The 18,979-nt window shown below is 40.3% G+C and overlaps 1 protein-coding gene across 2 annotated transcripts; it reads right to left on the bottom strand.

The window, feature by feature from the left end:
• Positions 1-4,281: 4,281 nt before the first annotated feature.
• Positions 4,282-11,053, bottom strand: LOC147148982 (ubiquitin-conjugating enzyme E2 H-like). Of its 2 annotated transcripts, none has more exons than XM_086029234.1 (7): positions 10,763-11,053; positions 7,870-7,946; positions 7,704-7,778; positions 7,574-7,613; positions 6,683-6,753; positions 6,055-6,183; positions 4,282-5,624 (listed from the first exon to the last, which is right to left on the bottom strand). In XM_086029234.1, the coding sequence occupies exons 1-7, from the start codon at positions 10,813-10,815 to the stop codon at positions 5,500-5,502; spliced, it is 570 nt and encodes a 189-aa protein (XP_085885360.1). In that variant the 5' UTR covers positions 10,816-11,053; the 3' UTR covers positions 4,282-5,499. The 2 variants fall into 2 exon arrangements, with proteins under 2 accessions (XP_085885360.1, XP_085885361.1); XM_086029235.1 differs by having other exon boundaries at positions 6,683-6,735.
• Between the last annotated feature and the right edge of the window lie 7,926 nt (positions 11,054-18,979).

Genomic DNA, 18,979 nt, shown 5'->3' with positions numbered 1-18,979 from the left:
ACCATCATCCGTGGAGCGGGTGTGACGTCCTCCTGTAGACCAGCCACGGCGCTTCGCTCTCCCCCAAAGTTTGTCTGACACCGAGCTCTCCTCCGGTCCTCGTTATGTATCCTCCCTGGGATCACTCACCTGCTGTCGGTGATTATTAGACAGATTGCGCGCGAGCGTTAGGGTGGGATTAAGGGAGAGAGAGAGAAAGAGAGAGAGAAAGAGAGAGAGAAAGAGAGAGAGAGGGAGAGGGAGAGGGAGAGTGAGAGGGAGCGGGAGAGAGAGAGAGAGAGAGAGAGAGCTTCTTTACAAACTGTGTGCGTCTGAGTCGGACGCTGCGGGTTTGGGTTACAAGCGCTCCAAAAATTGACACCGAAACCCACCGGTGGAGTGTTGTGTGTATCCTGCTCGCCTGCATGCATTATGGAGGAGGGTGCCAGCCAGCCAGCAGCGTAGATGTCTTGGGGTTGATGGGTTTTTTAACCCCATGGGCCCTCTTGTGGTCAAATTTTTTTTTTTTTAATGTAATGTTGCCGGTGTTGAGGTTGACCCTAGGAGCACGGAGTGTAACGTCTGACTTGTCACTGCATTTTGTTGGGACAAAAACATTTTTTTTCAAGAATATGTTCTATGCAAGCCCACTAGTTGAAACTGATTCTGATAAATATCGCGTTTGTGGAATAAGAGTTAATGCACCCGTTTTTAGCCATCTCCGGGGGCGGCCATTTTGTCACTTCTGTCGACTGAAAATGACATCACAATTGCTCAGGTAACAACCAATCATGGCTGACCTGTTTTCTGAAGCTGAGCCGTGATCGGTCGTTACCTGAGCATTTGTGATGTCATTTTCAGTCGACAGAAGTGACAAAATGGCCGCCCCCTATGATGACTAAAATGAGGTGGATTTTGCTGCTTAACTCATATTCCACAAACGCAATATTAATCAGAAGGCCGTGTTTCAACTAGTGGGCTTGCTGGGAACATATCCTTGAAAAAAAAAATGTTTGTTTCAAGACTTAGCCACTACCAATTGAGATGATGGTTGAATAAACATTGATAGTGTGATTATGGTTGAAAAGCAAAAATGGACTCAACATTTTATCAACCTTGTGCTTTCTGTATTATTTCTACTTTAGATCTCAACGTAGATTCAATACCTAAGCCGAACCATATTTCAACATTGATTCACCCCTATTTTGCTATCTGGGGGGCTTCGTGTTGCCATAGCCATTTTAGAGTGCCTCGTTGTCGTGGAGTGGGAGAGCCCCACAAATTCCCGGTGTAATATTCCAGTCACTTGAGGCTTCAAGCGGATATATTTTTCAATCACATTTTATTTATATAGCACTTTTCATACATAAAAATGCAACTCAAAGTGCTTTAAAACATTCAAAGCAAAACATAGAATTATCTTCAATCAAAAGAAAAGATAAATTATTTAAAAGTTGTTGAAAGCCAAACTAAAAAGGTGTGTCTTGAGCTTCCTCTTAAAAATATCAACAGTCTCTGCAGACCTGACATCCTCTGGCAGGCTATTCCAAAGGTGAGGACCAAAATGGCTGAATGCAGCCTCGCCATGCATTTTGGTCCTCACCCTTGGAATAAATAAAAGGCCGGCGCCAGAGGACCTCAGGATCCGCGAGGGCTGGTATGATAAAAGCAAATCAGATAAATAAGATGGCCCAAGACCATTAACACATTTATAAACTAATAAAAGTACTTTAAAATCGATCCTGAAACACACAGGGAGCCAATGCAGCAATTTCAAAACTGGCGTAATGTGCTCCCGCCCTCTGGTTCTCGTCAGCACCCGAGCGGCTGAATTCTGCAGTAGTTGCAGTGGTGAAATGCTCTTTTTCGGGAGGCCAGAGAGCAGGGCATTACAGTAATCTAAACGACAGGAAATAAAGGCATGCATCAGCACTTCCGTGTTAGCCTGAGAGAGAAACGGGCGGACTCTGGCGATATTCTTAAGGTGATAAAAACCAATCTTGGTTACATTTTTAATATGAGGAATAAAACTGAGCTCAGAGTCAAAAATGACGCCAAGGTTCTTCACACAGTGTGAGGGATTAAAAATGTGTAGTTTTGGTAAAAGCTTCTCTCTCTGACCTTCGGGACCGATAACTAAGACCTCAGTCTTGTCCTCATTGAGCTGTAGGAAATTATCTGCCATCCATGACTTGATATCTAAAATGCAATTTAAAAGGGTATCAATGGGTCCTGTGTCATCAGGAGACACGGCAATATACAGCTGCGTGTCATCAGCATAGCTGTGAAAGCTGATGCCGTGTCCCCTGATGACATCCCCGAGGGGAAGCATATAAAGATTAAAAAGTAAGGGGCCTAAAATCGAACCTTGAGGAACCCCACATTTAATTTCATGAGTTTTAGAGGAACAAGTATCCATACTTACAAAGAAATATCGGTCTGTGAGATAGGAATAAAACCAGTCAAAAACAGTACCAGAGATGCCCACTAGATTTTTAAGTCTATTTAATAAAATTTGGTGATCTACTGTATCAAAAGCAGCGCTTAGATCCAGTAGCACCAAGACTGTGAGTTTTCTCACGTCTGCAGTGCACCTAATATCATTTAAGATCCTTAAAAGAGCAGTCTCCGTACTGTGGTTCATCCTAAAACCAGATTGATATTTCTCCAAAATATTATTTGTATTTAAAAAATGATTCAACTGGATGAAAACCAGTTTTTCTAAAATCTTACTTAAAAACGGTAAGTTGGATACGGGTCTGTAGTTATTAAAAACGCTCGGGTCAGAACCGCTCTTCTTCAGAAGGGGCTTCACCACCGCCGTTTTAAAGGCAGCTGGGAAGACGCCTGTCTGAAGAGAGCAATTGACTATATTTAAAATTTGTTCTTCAAAAAATCCATAAAATGTCTTAAAAAGAAATGTGGGAATTGGATCCAAAAGGCAGGTTGTTGGGTTTACCTGGGAGAAAACTCGAACAAGTGTCCTTGCATCAACCAGGGCAAAACTTTCCAGTGTTTCCTCATGTAAATATGATTGTCCGGGTTTATTAAAACTTGTGTTTTGACGGGCTAAAAGACTGGATCTTATGTCATCGATTTTACTTCTGAAGTGGTCTGCAAAGTCCTCACAGAGAGCATCTGTTGGTCTCTGTGGGGACTTATTAAAATCAGAACTAGTTAAAAGTTCAAAGGTGGAGAAGAGAACCCTGGGGTTGTTTTTATTGACTGTAATGAGGTTTGAGAAATAGGAAGATCTTGCCAGTTTTACTGTTTTATTGTAAGATTTCAGTTGTTCGCATAAAATTTCATAGTGTACTGTAAGTTTACTTTTTCTCCACCTCCTCTCTGCACTCCTGCATTTTCTCTTTGATATTTTGATAGCATTGTTTCTCCACGGGGGTACAGTCTTTGTTTTTGTTGTTTTAATTAAAAGTGGAGCTACTGAATCTAATGATGATTTAAGATGTAGGTTAAAATTGTCAACAATAAGATCACAGGGTGCAGGTAAAATGTCAGCAGGAGTGTTTTTTAAGATCTCGATAAAATTTGCTGCCACCTCAGAAGATAGGTAGCGTTTCTTCACTGTTCTGACCGGGACTGCTAGATGGTTAAAACTGGCGATGTTAAAATAGACACAGTAGTGGTCTGACACTGCCAAGTCAACAACAGAGGACACACCAGCAGACAAGCCATAGGTTATAACCAAATCCAGGGTGTGTCCTCTGTTGTGAGTTGGCTGCAAGACGTGCTGTTTAAAATCCAAGCAGTTTAAAAGGTTTGAAAAATCTCTGGATAGTGGGTCCGAGATGTTGTCCATGTGTATATTAAAATCGCCAGTTATTAATATTCTGTTATAACTGGAATATAAAATGGATAAGAATTCTGAAAATTCTGTAATAAAAGAAGTGGAATGATGGGGAGGTCTATAGACGGTAATGCAGAGAATAGGGGGACTGCTAAAAACAAAGGCATGGTGTTCAAACGATAAATAGCTGCTAAAAATGATCTCCTTTGATAAAAGAGTATTAATAAAAATTTTGTGGTGCAAACCTCTATTAATCCAGATTGTAGTCATAGAATTTGACAGTTGAAGCGAGATGTGGTTTCAGCACATTCTGCAGTCACAGCCAAAGCATTTGAGAAGGGAGAGAATGACTTTAATTTTCATGATTTTGAAACCTCCTTTTCTACACATGAATATTTTACACTTACACTTTTGCCATTCAAATTTTGGCAAGGTTAGCAACTGTTCTGTGTTGTCAAATTTAGAAATTTCCCATTTGTTTTCACTTCAAAGAATCATTAACATGTAAAATAATTGTGTGTACCCCACTTTAGAATCATTCTAAGGTGGATTTGGGGAATATTGAATAAAGGTTTGGAGACGAATACTTGTTTTAGTCTCCAAAGACGACTATCAAAAATCTTGATTGCGTACAGATGTTTCCCTTATAGGAATCAAATAAAAGCTGCACTCAAACAGAACAGTAAATGTCATGCGTTTAACACCGCTTCAGCAAGTGCAGATCTACTTGATTTTTGGTCCAGCTGCAACAAGCTGTTAACAAAACAGGTGACCAAAAGAAGTATTGTTGGAATGTTAAATGGCTGTAGGTGGGGAAAAAAAAGAGCACTTCAGTTGGACAATATCATTTTACAATTTGCATATAAGATGTGATTGAAACGAGTCAAGTCCCACTCCTCCTCATCTTCACAGGAACCCAAACATGTACAAGTGTGTTATACAAAACTGACATTTGGATTCACTGCCTGCGAGAAAAGAAACAAAAGCTATCCCGACACAAGTCAAACAACTAGTATAGTAGGTACAAGCAATTGGCAACAATGAAACAAGGACCCACAGAATGCTGCGGCCAGCCTTTTCTCATGAGAATTTAACTGGATATCGTAGCAAAAAAAAAAATGCAGCATTTAATGCACAGATTCCATTCTGCTACCTAATTAATAATTGCTAACCACCCTAAAGATGGCTTGCTAAACGGCCTAACTGACTGCATGGACTTCATAAAATATATATATTTTTTAAATGCTTGTTTTCAACTACGTTTTCACACAAAATCCAACTAAATTCTCATGAGAGCCGACTGCGTGTCCAGCCAGGCCCTGGTGTCCTCCCACCCCTGACAAATCCTATACAACTTGAACTTTGTGTCATGCCACACCAATACACAAAAAGACACTCAAGAGAGTAACAACTTTCCTAAAACGGAGAGGAAGAACGGGACATCGGGAGAACGGACAGCGTCTCCTCTGATTCCCGCTGGTCATCAGGATTACATTCACACACTCACACTGCAGCTTTTTTTGTGAACTTTTTCCACTGTATCTGCAGGTTGTGCAGTTCCAAGTGGAATGTTTGGGGAAAAATGTGAAGCTGCAAAGTTTCTTCCAGCTTTCTCAGTCTGGACTCCAACGATAAATCCTGGAGCAAAGGTGTGCCGCCGGTCCAGGTAGCCATAAAAATCTCGCTGTAAAAAATAAGTCTGCTTTGAATAAGAACTACAACTCCATGTCCTGAGCCTCGTCCTCGGAAAAGTCCGACATGGAGCTCTCGGAGGAGGAATCGCCGCCGCCCTCCTCTTGCTCCTTTAGCGCCTCCTCTGTGGCGTACTTCTGAATGTACTCTGACAAAGACAGACAAGTGGGCGTTAGGTTTCATTCAAGCAGTAAACATGTCATCACTTCAACTAAACTCAAAAGATCACCTAAAACCTCACAGGAGCAAACACTTCTAATACAGTGAAAACACACTTTTATCATAGTTCATGTATTGTGAATACCACATTTTTTGGACCATAATGCTCACTTAAAACCCATCAAATAAACATACGGTCCAATTAGAATAAACTATTTCACATGCAATGCTTCATTAAACTAATGCGCCTTATAACCCAGTGCGTCTTATGTATGTTTTTTAAAATGTATTTATTTATTAATTTTTTTAAGATAGATCCATTCATCGCTATTGCGCCTAATAATATGGTACTCTTTTTATGGGTGCAGACTAATGAGTGAATGCTGAAGCATTCATTGCATTGTATTGTCACATGAGACCTTTGATCTTGTGTTTGTAATCCTCTGGTCGGTGAAGATACATGGCGGCGGCGTCCCCGTTCAGTGGGTCGATGGGGTTGGGGTAGGCGAGCAGCTGGGGCAGGAAGGACTCAAAAATGTTGGTGAGGTCTAAAGGTGAGATGCAGTGGAGGAAAAAGTGAACCAAGCCACATTTGAGAGAGTAAATATAAAATTTCTTTTATCTATTTATTCATTTTGTATCCATGTTTTTTTGGGAAGAGTTTGCTCGAATTGACTTGAATCCATGACATTTCCTAAAAGGACAGTTTCAAGTTTAAGAGCATCATCCTTCATCTTTGTCCAGTTTAGAGGCGTTGACATGGTTAATCCGGTTTGACAGTGTTTCTTCAGCTGCCAATTGGCCAGTCAAACCTGAACTGACACTTGCTGATTTGCATGCTAGTGAAGCTGCTTGTTACATTCTCACTTGGGGGGGAGAAAAAAAAAAAAAAAAGTGCTTGCCTCGCTGCCTTCGACGCCACACAGCTTCCTGTCACGGTTTCCAAGAGCCCAGCTGTGTGGTTCGTCGAAAGGGAAATGCCTGCACTGGCCTGTCTGTCTTATTGCGCTAACAATGCTTCAACATGCTGGAGTGCGAGTGACGTACCGTAGAGTGCTGTCCATGTCTGGTTAATAACATCCAAACACACTGTTCCTGACCTGAGAGGACACACAACACTGTCAGAATAACGTTATCTTTGAAAAACACTACAAAGAGGTTTCAAAGTGCAGGGGATCCTCGGTTTACCACGGTCCTGACATATGATGTTTTGACGTTATTGGGGTGGGGGTAGGGGGGGTAATGATGAGTCGCAACAGTTTTCACGGAACATCGCACACTTTCCGGACACGTCCACAGCTGCCATGTTGGAGGTCGACGGATTTCTGTTCAGGTGGTTACTGAATGCTTTGACAGATCAAATTTATATCCAAAAAATGTAAATCAATGTGCGATGTTTAGCTGTAACAATACAAGTGGGAGGGACAAAGTTTCATTTCCTTGTTTACCGTCACCATTTGTCAAGAAAATGACAGATTGTGGATTTTTTGTTTTATACAATGATCCTGTGGTCTGATGTATTTTACGAGTGAATTTGTTCCGATAACAGGATCCAAAACGGGTCACTGCTGACAAGCTTGAATGTTAAACATGTTCAATATTTACAACTAAAAATCTCAGTGTTTGGGGAAAACCGACAACTCCCGAGTCGTGACTCTGAATTGTCACGTGAAACGGAATGTAACTAATTAAGCAGCACCCTGATCGGGGAACAACAAAGCGGGCGTAAATAAAAATAAACTTGTCCTATCCAAAACACAAACAATGACAATACTGGGGTAACAATGGACTTACAATAAATGTACTTTTGAATTTACCACAGTGTTAGTAAGACTAAACCACCACAGAACCAAACTGCATTGTAAACCGAGGAACCCCTTGAGGTTAATAGGCTGGGTGAAATACCAAACAATCATAGGACAATAAAAAACTACTCACGCTTCATCAATGTTGGGATGAAATATTTTGTTCATGAAACCTGTTTTTAAAAAAATGGGTCAAGGGGTGATTTTTAAATACCGGAGAGTAATATAAACTTAGATCCCACAAACGAAAAAACAATACGCACCTATTGATGGAGATTTGAAGGGGTATTTGTCTGGTAGATCGACTCTGACCTTCCACACGCCTCCTTCATAAGGTGCTGGAATGAGACAGAAACCAGGATTTCAAAATGGAATCAAACCAAAGACAAAAAGGTGCAAAATATGAGGTTGAATTTAAGAAACTCTTACTTCCAGCGGGTCCGTGGAACTTGACCACAAACTCATTGAGTCCACTTAAGATGGTGACCTCATGCTTGCTCTCTATGCTGATGTCTGGTTGAGGAAATAGACCACGAGATGGGGAAACACACACAACAGGATGCCGGACAAGAAGTTCACTTTTAACTTTCGACTTTTGGATGCTAAGTGTGCAAATCAACAGATGGCTCTGTGACAGGGAGATCAATCATGCAGCTCAATTTTTTTCATAGTATGAATTACACAGCTGTATACAAGTCTTTAAAATGTATATATTTTTTTTATGACTATGTCCCATTTGAGTGTGAAAACTGACAGCATATTCAAGAGGGTGCGTCTGCCCTGTTCCTATTCATGAGTCACAGCCCTCTTTGCCTAAACCAGTGTCTTTAAGCCACCTTGGCATGTGGACAGCATGCCTGTTTTGTAGATCAGCTACAGTGGAACATGAATGACTGCTTGTGGTTGGGGTCACGTGTCATGATCACAGCATACAGGGGTCATGAGTTGAGTAACACGTGTTACAAAATGACAGCTGAAAAATAGCAAACCTCTTTTATCACATATCACATAACCTACAGCTTCCACCGTTTCAACAATGCAACAAAAGAACAAAGTGCCAATTTAAATGATTTTTACACAAGAAGGACACACATTCTGCCATGGTAAGAATAATTATCAATTTTGATTAGCACTGTTACCGAGACATTTAATTTTCCTGCAGGAGAGTGACAAAACACTAGAAACACTAAAAGCATTCCCCCTTGCCTGTCTACAGTACTCCAAATTTTTCCCACATTACAAAAGCATATTAAGGCCATCGAAGACTCGAAATTGTCCATAGGCGTGAATGTGTATGATTGGATGGTAATTTAATCACTTCAAGCCCATTTTCCATTTCATTTTTTTTCCCAGATACTTGCATCAAGATCTTCATTGTGTAAATTAATGTACGTGTTTAGGATATCCTCTTGAGATGAATCATCTCATTTTTGAGGAGGGTCCTTTCATTACAAACAAATTCTAATGATAAAAAACAGCAATTCAAAATTTAAAAAATAATAACACACAAAATGATGAAAAATTAATGTTATGTTTATCGAATAATTGAACCACTAGTTTTGGTTTTAAATTGTGGCAGTGTTTGGCAATGCTTTTGCCTTAATCCACCTCTTTATACCAACCATCACTACTATACAAAAATGCAGTATAACAGCATGCAACTGTGCAACGTACTTTATTTGGAGCAGTTCAGAATCAGCATGTATCTAATGACATGACAAAAAAAAACAAGTTGATAGAAAAACACCCATCCTACTCACCAGAGATGCTCACTATTAAATCATCAATGTGTGCAGATTGCTACAGACTGCTGCAGATTGCTAACCACAGTTGGCTGTTAACAAATTTTGCTCACAACAACCAACCAGAACGAAAAATACAGACACCCGCTGACCCTGTCGGAGTTGGGACGGAGTTAACATATCCGTTGCTAATCTTGTTTTTGCTACATTGGCCTGCAGTACTCATTTTGAAGGCCTTGGGTGAATTCGACTGGAATGGTCGAAGAAGTAGGGTGAAATCTGATCGGACAAAAAAAAAAAAAACATAACAAAAACATACATACAACATACACATGTAGTGCAGCCGAGAGAAACGCAACAAAAGGACAACAATAAACACTTAATACAATGTCATGGAGCAAATATTGGGATTTGGGTTATGAATGTAAATCAGTGCTTCTTTTACTGTTATTCGAACAGAGAAGGGCACCACTGAGTTGTGGAAAACCTGACAAAAACAGCTCGAGTGTTTTGGGACCTGTTCGTACATGTTAGTGTTCCTCACATCAGCTGTGAATTGTGTGTGACGCCCCGCCCTCTGCCATATTCCGGATGGTAACAGGTTGACCAATCAGAGCACGGCGTCTCGCTGCAGGACAAAAACAAAACAACTGAGCTCACGCTGCCCAACAAAACCTTTTCACGTTAACTTCGCCCTACGGTGGAACAAATTGAAACATACGTTAAAAAAAACAACCAAAACCCTATCGTATTTTAACACATATGTTTCCAGTAAAGACTGTTAGCAAATAAAAACATTATGCGACCTTAAAAATCGAAGGATAAAAAGTCACATTTTAGGAATTTGCTGTTTTCAAAGTCCACAAACCATGACTTCTTTACAATACGTTTTTTTTTTTTTTTTTGTCATTGAAAATATGCTGGGAAGGAAATCACAGTTATATCGTCATAGCATACAGATTGTTCGACTCCTACAAACCCCAAATATTTGTTAGCATAGCCCCCTTCGTTTGTTTTCTTTTAGCTAGCAAGCTTTCCTCAAAACTGCCAAAATACAAGTGTTTACTCGACATATTATAGACGCCAAACAGCAGCAAAGTCAACCATTGCCCTCAACAAAATGTGCTGTCGAGCGGCTGCGGTTAGAAAGAGTGTCCCGATGACGTGCTTGTTTTGTTTGCTTGTTTTTCTCGCTTGACAACAACCTAAAGCTAACTCGGAGTTAGCCGCTAACGTACAGTAGATGACAGAAATGCTAACACTGGGTAGTTGACTCAGTGGAAACACATCGAATGTTGACAAAAGGACATTAATATATATATATATATATATATATATATATATATATATATATATATATATATATATATATATATATATATATATATACAATTCAGCTTCGTAAATACAATGCAAATGCTCGTCAAAACAATTTCATTGACAAATAGGTAGGAAGATACTTTGCCCAATCTCCCATTATTGTTAAAGAGCATTACCACCCAACAACGCCTGGCAAACATTATAAAGTATTTTTTATTATCTAGTTACGGTAAGTATTATAACATTGTAAGAAAGGATACAGTTTCACCACGTCGGTGTCCATTCTCCTCTTGCCAGGACTTGGAGACGACATTTTTTGTGTCTATTCCTTTCACAAGTGAGCTAAAAAATACTGCGGTGGTGCTTCTTTTTACGCCGTGGAAACAGCTACAAAGCTTCCGTGACTGAATCGTCAGCCTTCCCACGGACTCCATAAACAAAAGGCCGGTTGTGACATCGTCCACTTTGTCTTTTTTTAAGTAATATTTCGGGCAGCTTCGGGGAGTTCTGTGCTCGTCCTCGACCGTACACATCAATCTCCACAAGGGAACCGCGAGGGGGGGAGTTGGGTATAGACATACAACATAGAGACACGCCAGCGCGTCACAGCGCTTCATAACACGGCGTATTAAAACCATTCGTGTCATTTATGACCGCTCTGTAGGTAACATTTAGTCACATCTTTCATTAAAAGTGTTAACAGTGGTGTTTGGTGACATAGTACACAAGTTAACGGAGAGATATTTCTATTGGTTTTAGTTCTATGTTGCCCCAAACAGGGCAAAGTTACAGGCACTTGACCGTGTTCATATTATGGTAAAATAATAATAATAATAATAATAATAATAATAATAATAATAATAATAATAATAATAATGATAATGATAATGATAATAATAATATATTGTGTAGGACTAGATGTTGGTATCCCTCAAATCAGCATACCGTGAGATTCTGTGGGATGTTCAATAGAGTGATGGCAATTTTGAACATCCCTATTTATTATTTAATCAATCTTTTTAAAGTAAACACCTTTTTATACATGCTATACAATATTGTATTTACATGTATTAGAAAGGCCTGAAAAAAAACACACGTGAAATATAACAGAAAATTTAAAGGAACAGCTCCCATATATTTTTTTTCTTTTTCATAATCTGTGTCGCTCTTGACATCACCGTGTATGCTTGCATGCATGCATGTGTACATTCTGGTTTTGTGTAATGTGCAACAAAATAAACAGCAGCATATAATTTGAGACTGCAAAAACTATTTTAAAAATATTTTCCAGTTAAATGAAGACTCTAAATTGTCAATAAGTGTGATTGTGAATACTGTTTACACATCTAATTTAGTGTTTAACTTCTGTTTGTATGAAAAAGCAGTATTCCCCACAAAATTCTACTGAAATACGGCTTTTTATGATCAACTCTAAGAAACAAACCAGTGAAACACATTCACAAATGTGATTTGATTTGAAGAGAGCAGAGGGCGGGAAAGAAGACATAATCGGTGACTGTAGCGACAGATTCCAGTTTAATGCACATCCAAAAAGTTCTCTAAACGTTGCAGTTATCAGAAAGAGAAAATTAGTCCTCCCCCTTGATTTTTAGGAAGCCTCTTAATATTAGAGAGACATACACCTGTTGTGTACACAGAGAAAACGTCTTAGATGAGAGCCTTTGAGTTTAGCTGATGAAAAATAGGAGCAAGCACAAAACTGTTGTATTTATATTTTTAAGTATACTTATTGTCATATTTTTGTTTGGTGTTGTGCCAAACACTGTGCTGTACTGTTCACCAATCACTTTTGTCATGTCATTTTGGCACATCTCGTACCATGTTAAAGCGCCCAAGTGCTAGCATTTCATCTTGGTTGAATGTGACTACAGCAATATAAAATGATGAACACTAAGTCATTGGTAAATACTTTAGGGGAAAGGGAGGACATAAACAATGGGATGCATGAATGTTTTATCATTATCATGCATGCTGCTGCATGCATTGTAGTACAGGAAGTGCAGCAGCACCATTGGCCACTAGAGTGTGTTGTTCCTCTACTTTTTCCTCCTCCACAACAGCTTGCTGGTGTTCATTCCGGAGTGGGAGCAATGGATTAAAACACAGGACAGCCAATGCAAAGCTCCTTTGAGGACTTCAGGCAAAAAAATAAAAATAAATAAATAAATCTAATACGGCCATGTCAAACCAGCAAGGTCACCCAAAGTCGACCCTTCTAGGCAGTCATTATTAACCTGCACGTCAAGTATCCTCACACACCAACTTGAGGACCTTTTCGATTTATCCAGCTTGATTTTCTTGAAAAAAAAACCTACTACCTGGAGAATGCTCTGTACCTCTTATACGGCTTAGCTGTATGGCTTGTCGAATTTTCTAAGAATAGCCCATGTCATATTATTTACGATATGATGGGATATGGTGAAAAGGGGGGAAAAAACAATTACAAGGGAATTATTTGTCAAGAACAAGATGGATGTGAGTGAGCATATTATTAGCCCTTTCCTTGAGAGGGATGGCTTGCTCTATTTTGAGATAATCAAGTGACAACACAAAACAATGATGCTGCTTTGAAGTCTTTCTTTTGCCTGGCCCGGCCTGCCATTGTGCTGCCATTATTTGGACTTTGGAGGCAATTATGACCCTGTTTACATTTGCATATCATTTTGCGAGCAGTGTAACAACACAGCAGGATGAGGAAACATGAGAATGAGACGTTTTAAAGGACACATCAAAATGAGACGAATAAAATGTAAAAGTTGGCGGTTATTGTGAGCTTGTGGACGAGGCGCCTCTTCGTTACATAATGTTGCTCCTACAGCGCGAGGAGCCTTGGAAGTTTCATGACGTGACAAGCCGCTTGAAAGCTGTGCCTCTTGCCTTTCCTATCCATTCCCCCCGGTAACTATGGAAACTATGTGTTTTAATCTAGAACATGATTTTTGATTGCCGACACACAGCAGGGCGCTTCGAGTTTTCACACATCCAAAGGAGGAGATGAGTAAAGCAATGGGAAAAAAAAAAAAAAAAGGTGTTTACTGTGACAGCGAAGGTCACGTTTGTGAGCGCATGGACAAAATGTCCCCCGCCAAGTTTGAAGGGAAAACACGTATTTGTTTAGAAATACACCCACGTGTGTCTAATTAAAGATGGGCTGTTTGATGACGACACGGCTAAAGCTATCGGAGGGGAGTTTAGTCTGTGATCTCAGATAGTCAATACATCTAAAGCCTCCCTCTTTAATTAGACACAAAGACGACGAAAACCCATCACCATGACGACACAATATAAAGACAGAGGGGAAGGAAGGCGGACTGGCGAGCATCTGTGGAAGCAGAAAGGCCACTGCACATCAGCATACATTTTTGTGATAACATCTCTCCTTGCCTGCTATTAATATCCTGTGCTAATTTAGCTTGACACTCGTCATGACGCATGATTGGTTCCTCTGGAAGTAAATAAAAATTGGATTGATTGGTGTGCTATTTAGAGAGGAAATCAACCTAAACATAGTTTTATCAAGAATATGTTCCTAGCTGGCCCACTAGTTGAAACACGGCATTCTGATTAATATTGTGTTTGGTGAATATGAGTTAAGCAGCAAAATCCACCCGTTTTTAGCGATCTCAGGGGGCGGCCATTTTGTCACTTCTGTCGATTGAAAATGACATCACAAATGCTCAGGGCTCAGATAACGACCAATCATAGCTCAGCTTCAGAAAACAGGTGAGCCGTGATTGGTCGTCATCTGAGCCCTGAGGCTCTGTGATGTCATTTTCAGTCGACAGAAGTGACAAAATGGCCGCCACCAGAGATGGCTAAAAACGGGTAGCGCCGAAGTTCAGGTTGACACTCCTCTGGCCCGTGGGTCGCTCTCCAGCGCCGGGATTACGCAAGCAAGCGCCCCATTCTACAGTGAGGCCGAGATGCTACCGCGTCGGCATCCCCCTCCTCGCCCACGTTCGTACGCCCTCCGAGCGATACCGGCTGGGCCTCCCCACCACTAGCAACCCCCATGGCGGTGTGGAAGTCCACACAGCCCGTAAATTTCATTTTGTAAACTTCCGAGCCTTTGTACAATCGACTCACCAATTGCATCTGCCGTCGTAACAGTTGAAAAAGCACTCCTGTTGCATCTGTGATATTCCAACCTGTCCACTTTTTATGTCTTTTTTATCAAAGTGAGATGCGAGTTCACTTGAGCAGAATATTGACTTGAAAAACTGCCGCCGCTACGGTCTTGTCAGCTTGGCTGCGTAAACAAATACACGATTAGTCATGTGACTTTTTCGTCAGCACTCCTGGGGGCTGCATAGGACTTCCTAACCAGATGTAGGACAAAAAATGTCATTTTAAGAAGGACAAAATACGTGCATATATGTCTATTTTTTATTGAGTCAATGTATAGAAGAGTAGCTTTGTCTCTTTTAATTTTCAAATGCACATAGAAGAGATCCAATGCTCAATTACAGAAAATAACCACATACTGTGATTTCTCTCTTCTTTCGCTCTTATTTTCACTTCCACTCTAATATTTTTCTTTTTTCAATTGAGTTGTACAGTTTATACAATCATATCACATATTACAAAAACCTGGCATTTCATCAGGGGTGTGTAGACTTTTTATATCCACGGTATATGACTTACTCCCACCTAGGTCACATGCTGTGAGAGCTGTAAGAAGACTCATGGCAAATTTGTGTGGGATCTTTTCCATTTTGTGTGTACTTAAGATTTATGTGTACCGGGCTTAAATGGCCACCGAAACAATCTAGTGGTACGCTCAGGACAATTAATTTGGGGTGTGCAGCACAGTGCTTGTTGAGTCTGGTTTGTATCCACGTGCTTAGAATGGAGCTCAGCAGTTACTATGGCTTGACGTGCAGCGAAGTGACTGGTAACACAAATTGCCACGAGCTCTTGCGTCAGAATCTTAGTCACAGGAGGACTGTGCGACATCCAATCGCAAGGTGAAGCGTTGCAGCTGTGAAGCAACAACGAAAGGGAGACGAGGCCACCTCTGGCAATTAGCATGGAGGGCGCACGTGGAAATGACAGACGGTTGTCAGAATACCCGTCGAATCATCTGTACCTCAACCGGTGTGCTTCCCGGTAACAAATTGAGTTTTTGGAGTTGTTTTGTGAGTTTTGCCTCTGTGACGCTTGCTTTGCATTTTCCCCTGCTTCCTTCTGACACATGTTGGGAAAGTGAGCTATCTGTTGGCGACATCTTCACGTCGTTAGGTTTCAGCCATGACAGCGAGTCTGGCAAAGAGCTAATTGGGCATGTGCTGCCGCGCAACGGCAGCCTCCTGCCAAATGTAAACAGTAACAAGCTAGGCGAAGGAGGGAAAGCAGGCTAAGATCATGTGCTCACTGGTCACTTTTTAAGGTAAGCCTCCACAATCGAATGATATCCATCCAATACAAGAGGTTTTCTCACATGAATTCTTTTCACAAATATTAAACAAAATTCCTGTTACTGTGTGGCAATAAGCAATTGTGCCCTACACTCGCCATTACGCTGCAACGGCAAAAACTGCGAGCCAGGTTAGCCTGTGTACAATTCACCATACCGTATTTACCATTTTATATCAAACCATAAAAACACGGCTGATTGTCAAGGAAAAACGGATTTCCACTAACAGAGGAAATTGGCAACAATAAAGGAGAGGGTGTGGATATTTTGAGAGGCTGTTGGCAATGGCTGATCACCCATTCACTGACTGCACCTGTGCATTTCAGTGACAGAGACTCACCGAGCTTTGCTTTATAGCGCAAAATGTGAAATTTTAAATATGCTTCAGTATTATTGCAAACCACAATAAATGTATATCGTCGCTGTCCTGTGAAAAACACTTATGTCAATTTTTTTCAATTTTCTTATTTTTACGTGAATGTTGCTTCCGCGTTACAGACATCGCATTAATGTGAAAATTCAATTTTTTTTCCAAAATTGAACATACCGTAAGTGTTTTTCACAGGACAGTGACGATATACTGTTTTGGTATGGCTAGGTGGTGTCAACGGTGGCTGCCAGCCTAGTTTCGGTTGTGTAAGAACTGGAAGCTTTTTTTTTTTTTGCTTTTTTTGTGAAAGCTCATGTGCATTTTTGATTGGCTGCTTATCTGCACTCTAAAAACAGCTGGGTTAAAAATAACACAATTTTGGGTCCAAAATGGACCGATCCACTACTTGAGTCAATTTGACCAAACTTTCCGTGTTGTTAATGCAGAAAACAACCCGAAAATTGGGTCGTTTTGTACAAGACAACCCAAAAAAATTGAGCTGTTTTGTACAAAGCAACGTAAGAACTTGGGCCAAATTGACCCAATTAGTGGATCGGTCCATTTTTGACCCAAAATTGTGTTATTTTTAACCCAACTGTGTTTAGGGTGTGCGATGTTGCGACATCACAGCCGATTCACAGCCGAAGTTGAACTCACAACAAAACCAGTGACCGATGGTAGGCCGCTCATGGAAAGTAGTTGTGAAGCCAGCTAAGTTGTTTTCAGCCGCGTCACTCGGTGTGCAGCTGACCTGAGGGCTTCCGCACACTGAGTGATGCGGCGGAAGCAATGCTGGAGGGAGGTATACTCCAAATAATTTTCAAATGAATCATATGAGGATTTCTTTTCGAGTGATTTACACTGCCCTTAAAAATATATCACAGAAATCATAGACATGAAAATAAGCCCTGGATGACTAGAGGGCTTGAAAATACCTGTAAAACCCAAAAAAATCTCAGATATAAATAATACCTAAAAATGAGAACAATACAGGGTGAAATATAATACAAGAGATATAAGAATAAATTAACTAATGTAACTAAGAAGGACTACTACAGTAACTTATTGGAGAAATACAAAAATAATACACAGGGCACATGACAGGGAAGGGGAAAATCAGAGTAAACATTTGAGTAAAAATAATAAATCAATTCCAAGTACATCAAGAGAAACTGTTAATGAATTTAATTAATATTTTGTAAACGTTGGCTAAAATCCTAGCTAAGCAAATTGTAGCTCCTTTACAAAGAGATGGGGCAGAGGTGGATAATATTACCGGAAACCCATTCACCATTTTTCTGAACAAAGTAAGTGAGAATGAATTGATAAATGTATTTTCTGAAATAATAGTAAAAAAAAAAAATATCTACATTTTGTTGGGATATTGACGTTAAAGTTATCATTGCGCGTATAACTAAGTCACTCACATATATTTGTAATCAGTCATTTTTAACTGGAATCTTCTCCGACGCCATGAAAATAGCCAAGGTCATTCCAGTTTACAAAAACGGAGATTACATTTTCATACACATTTACATACATTTTCTAATTATAGACCAATTTCCTCAGTTCTCAAAAATAATTGAAAATCCTTTTGTGAGAAGACTAAATCACTTGCGGTGGTGGTCGTTTTTTTTCCCCACCTTGACTAATTCATGTAGTGAGATGATTTCTGAGACTCATCACTGTTCTTTTGCTTTTTATTGATCTTTGTATTTTAGAACAGGGGCTTGGTAAAAAAAAAAACATCTGGTGACAAGGAAAAAGAAATCAAACAGGGAAATGAAATTCGGAAACACATTGCTTTGGCCCAAGTTTCACTTGTGGGAGCGGGAATCATCTGGCACCTGGCCTGCATGATGATCAGACTAGCTCTTAAACTACCGGTAAGTTGATTACTCATCATTTGCAGGTGTAAGTGAGCGTTCTCCAGAAAGTGCCTGAAAAAAAAAGGCAGCCAGCAACAAGCAACGTGGCACAGAAACGAAGCCCGCCTAAATAAAATAAAAATAAGCCGATGCATAAACGCTACAATTTACAAATGATCATAATGCACGCAAACATTAAAAAAACAAATGAAAACCGCACATGTATTTGTGGATCTAAAAAAAAAAAAGTTCATTTATTTGCATGAATAATTTTAAGACAAATCTCTCCCCTTTATTACGGCGGCCATTTTGTCTCCCTTGGAAGTAATTTACCTCAAATAGGATCTGCTTTTCGACTGACACTTCACGCGTTTAAACGGTGCAACGGGGGAGAAGACTGAAGTCTTAATTTTAGCCATTTACTCTTTTGTCAATCACTCTCGCTTGGTCGGATGACAGAATGTTTTGTTTGAGAATGCTTGAGGTTTTTGTCACCTGCACGTTTTTGTGACATCATTGTGGAAAGGTCTATAAAGTCGTTGCCCATTTCTACCCAAGTTTTGCATTGCGCCTTCTGGTGGTCTTGGTTGCATGCGCGGTGCAGCGCGGTGGTCATCTCCCCTCGGAGACATGATCAGAGCGCCGCCTCTCTCTAATGATGCTGCTCGGGGCTGACTCACCTCCCAGCTGACAGACAATGCTTTATTAGTTTCTCAGGATAAACGTCTGCCGTTCCAGCCCTTCCAAAGCCACATCTCAAGGGTCACTGACGGCACCATCCTTTATTTGGTTTATTTATAAA

This window comes from Filicampus tigris, chromosome 4, assembly GCF_054856515.1.
Source record: "Filicampus tigris isolate MCC_2025a chromosome 4, RoL_Ftig_1.0, whole genome shotgun sequence".
In the NCBI taxonomy this organism is placed as follows: domain Eukaryota; kingdom Metazoa; phylum Chordata; class Actinopteri; order Syngnathiformes; family Syngnathidae; genus Filicampus; species Filicampus tigris.
This window is presented reverse-complemented; position numbering and strand designations above follow the sequence as displayed.

Coding starts and splice junctions, on each gene's coding strand:
- LOC147148982 (XM_086029234.1), bottom strand. CDS start 10,815: ATGTCGTCTCCAAGTCCTGGCAAGAGGAGAATGGACACCGACGTGGTG. Junction 7,779..7,869: donor GTTCCACGGACCCGCTGGAA/GTAAGAGTTTCT, acceptor GTCTCATTCCAG/CACCTTATGAAGGAGGCGTG. Junction 7,614..7,703: donor CTTCAAATCTCCATCAATAG/GTGCGTATTGTT, acceptor TTTTAAAAACAG/GTTTCATGAACAAAATATTT.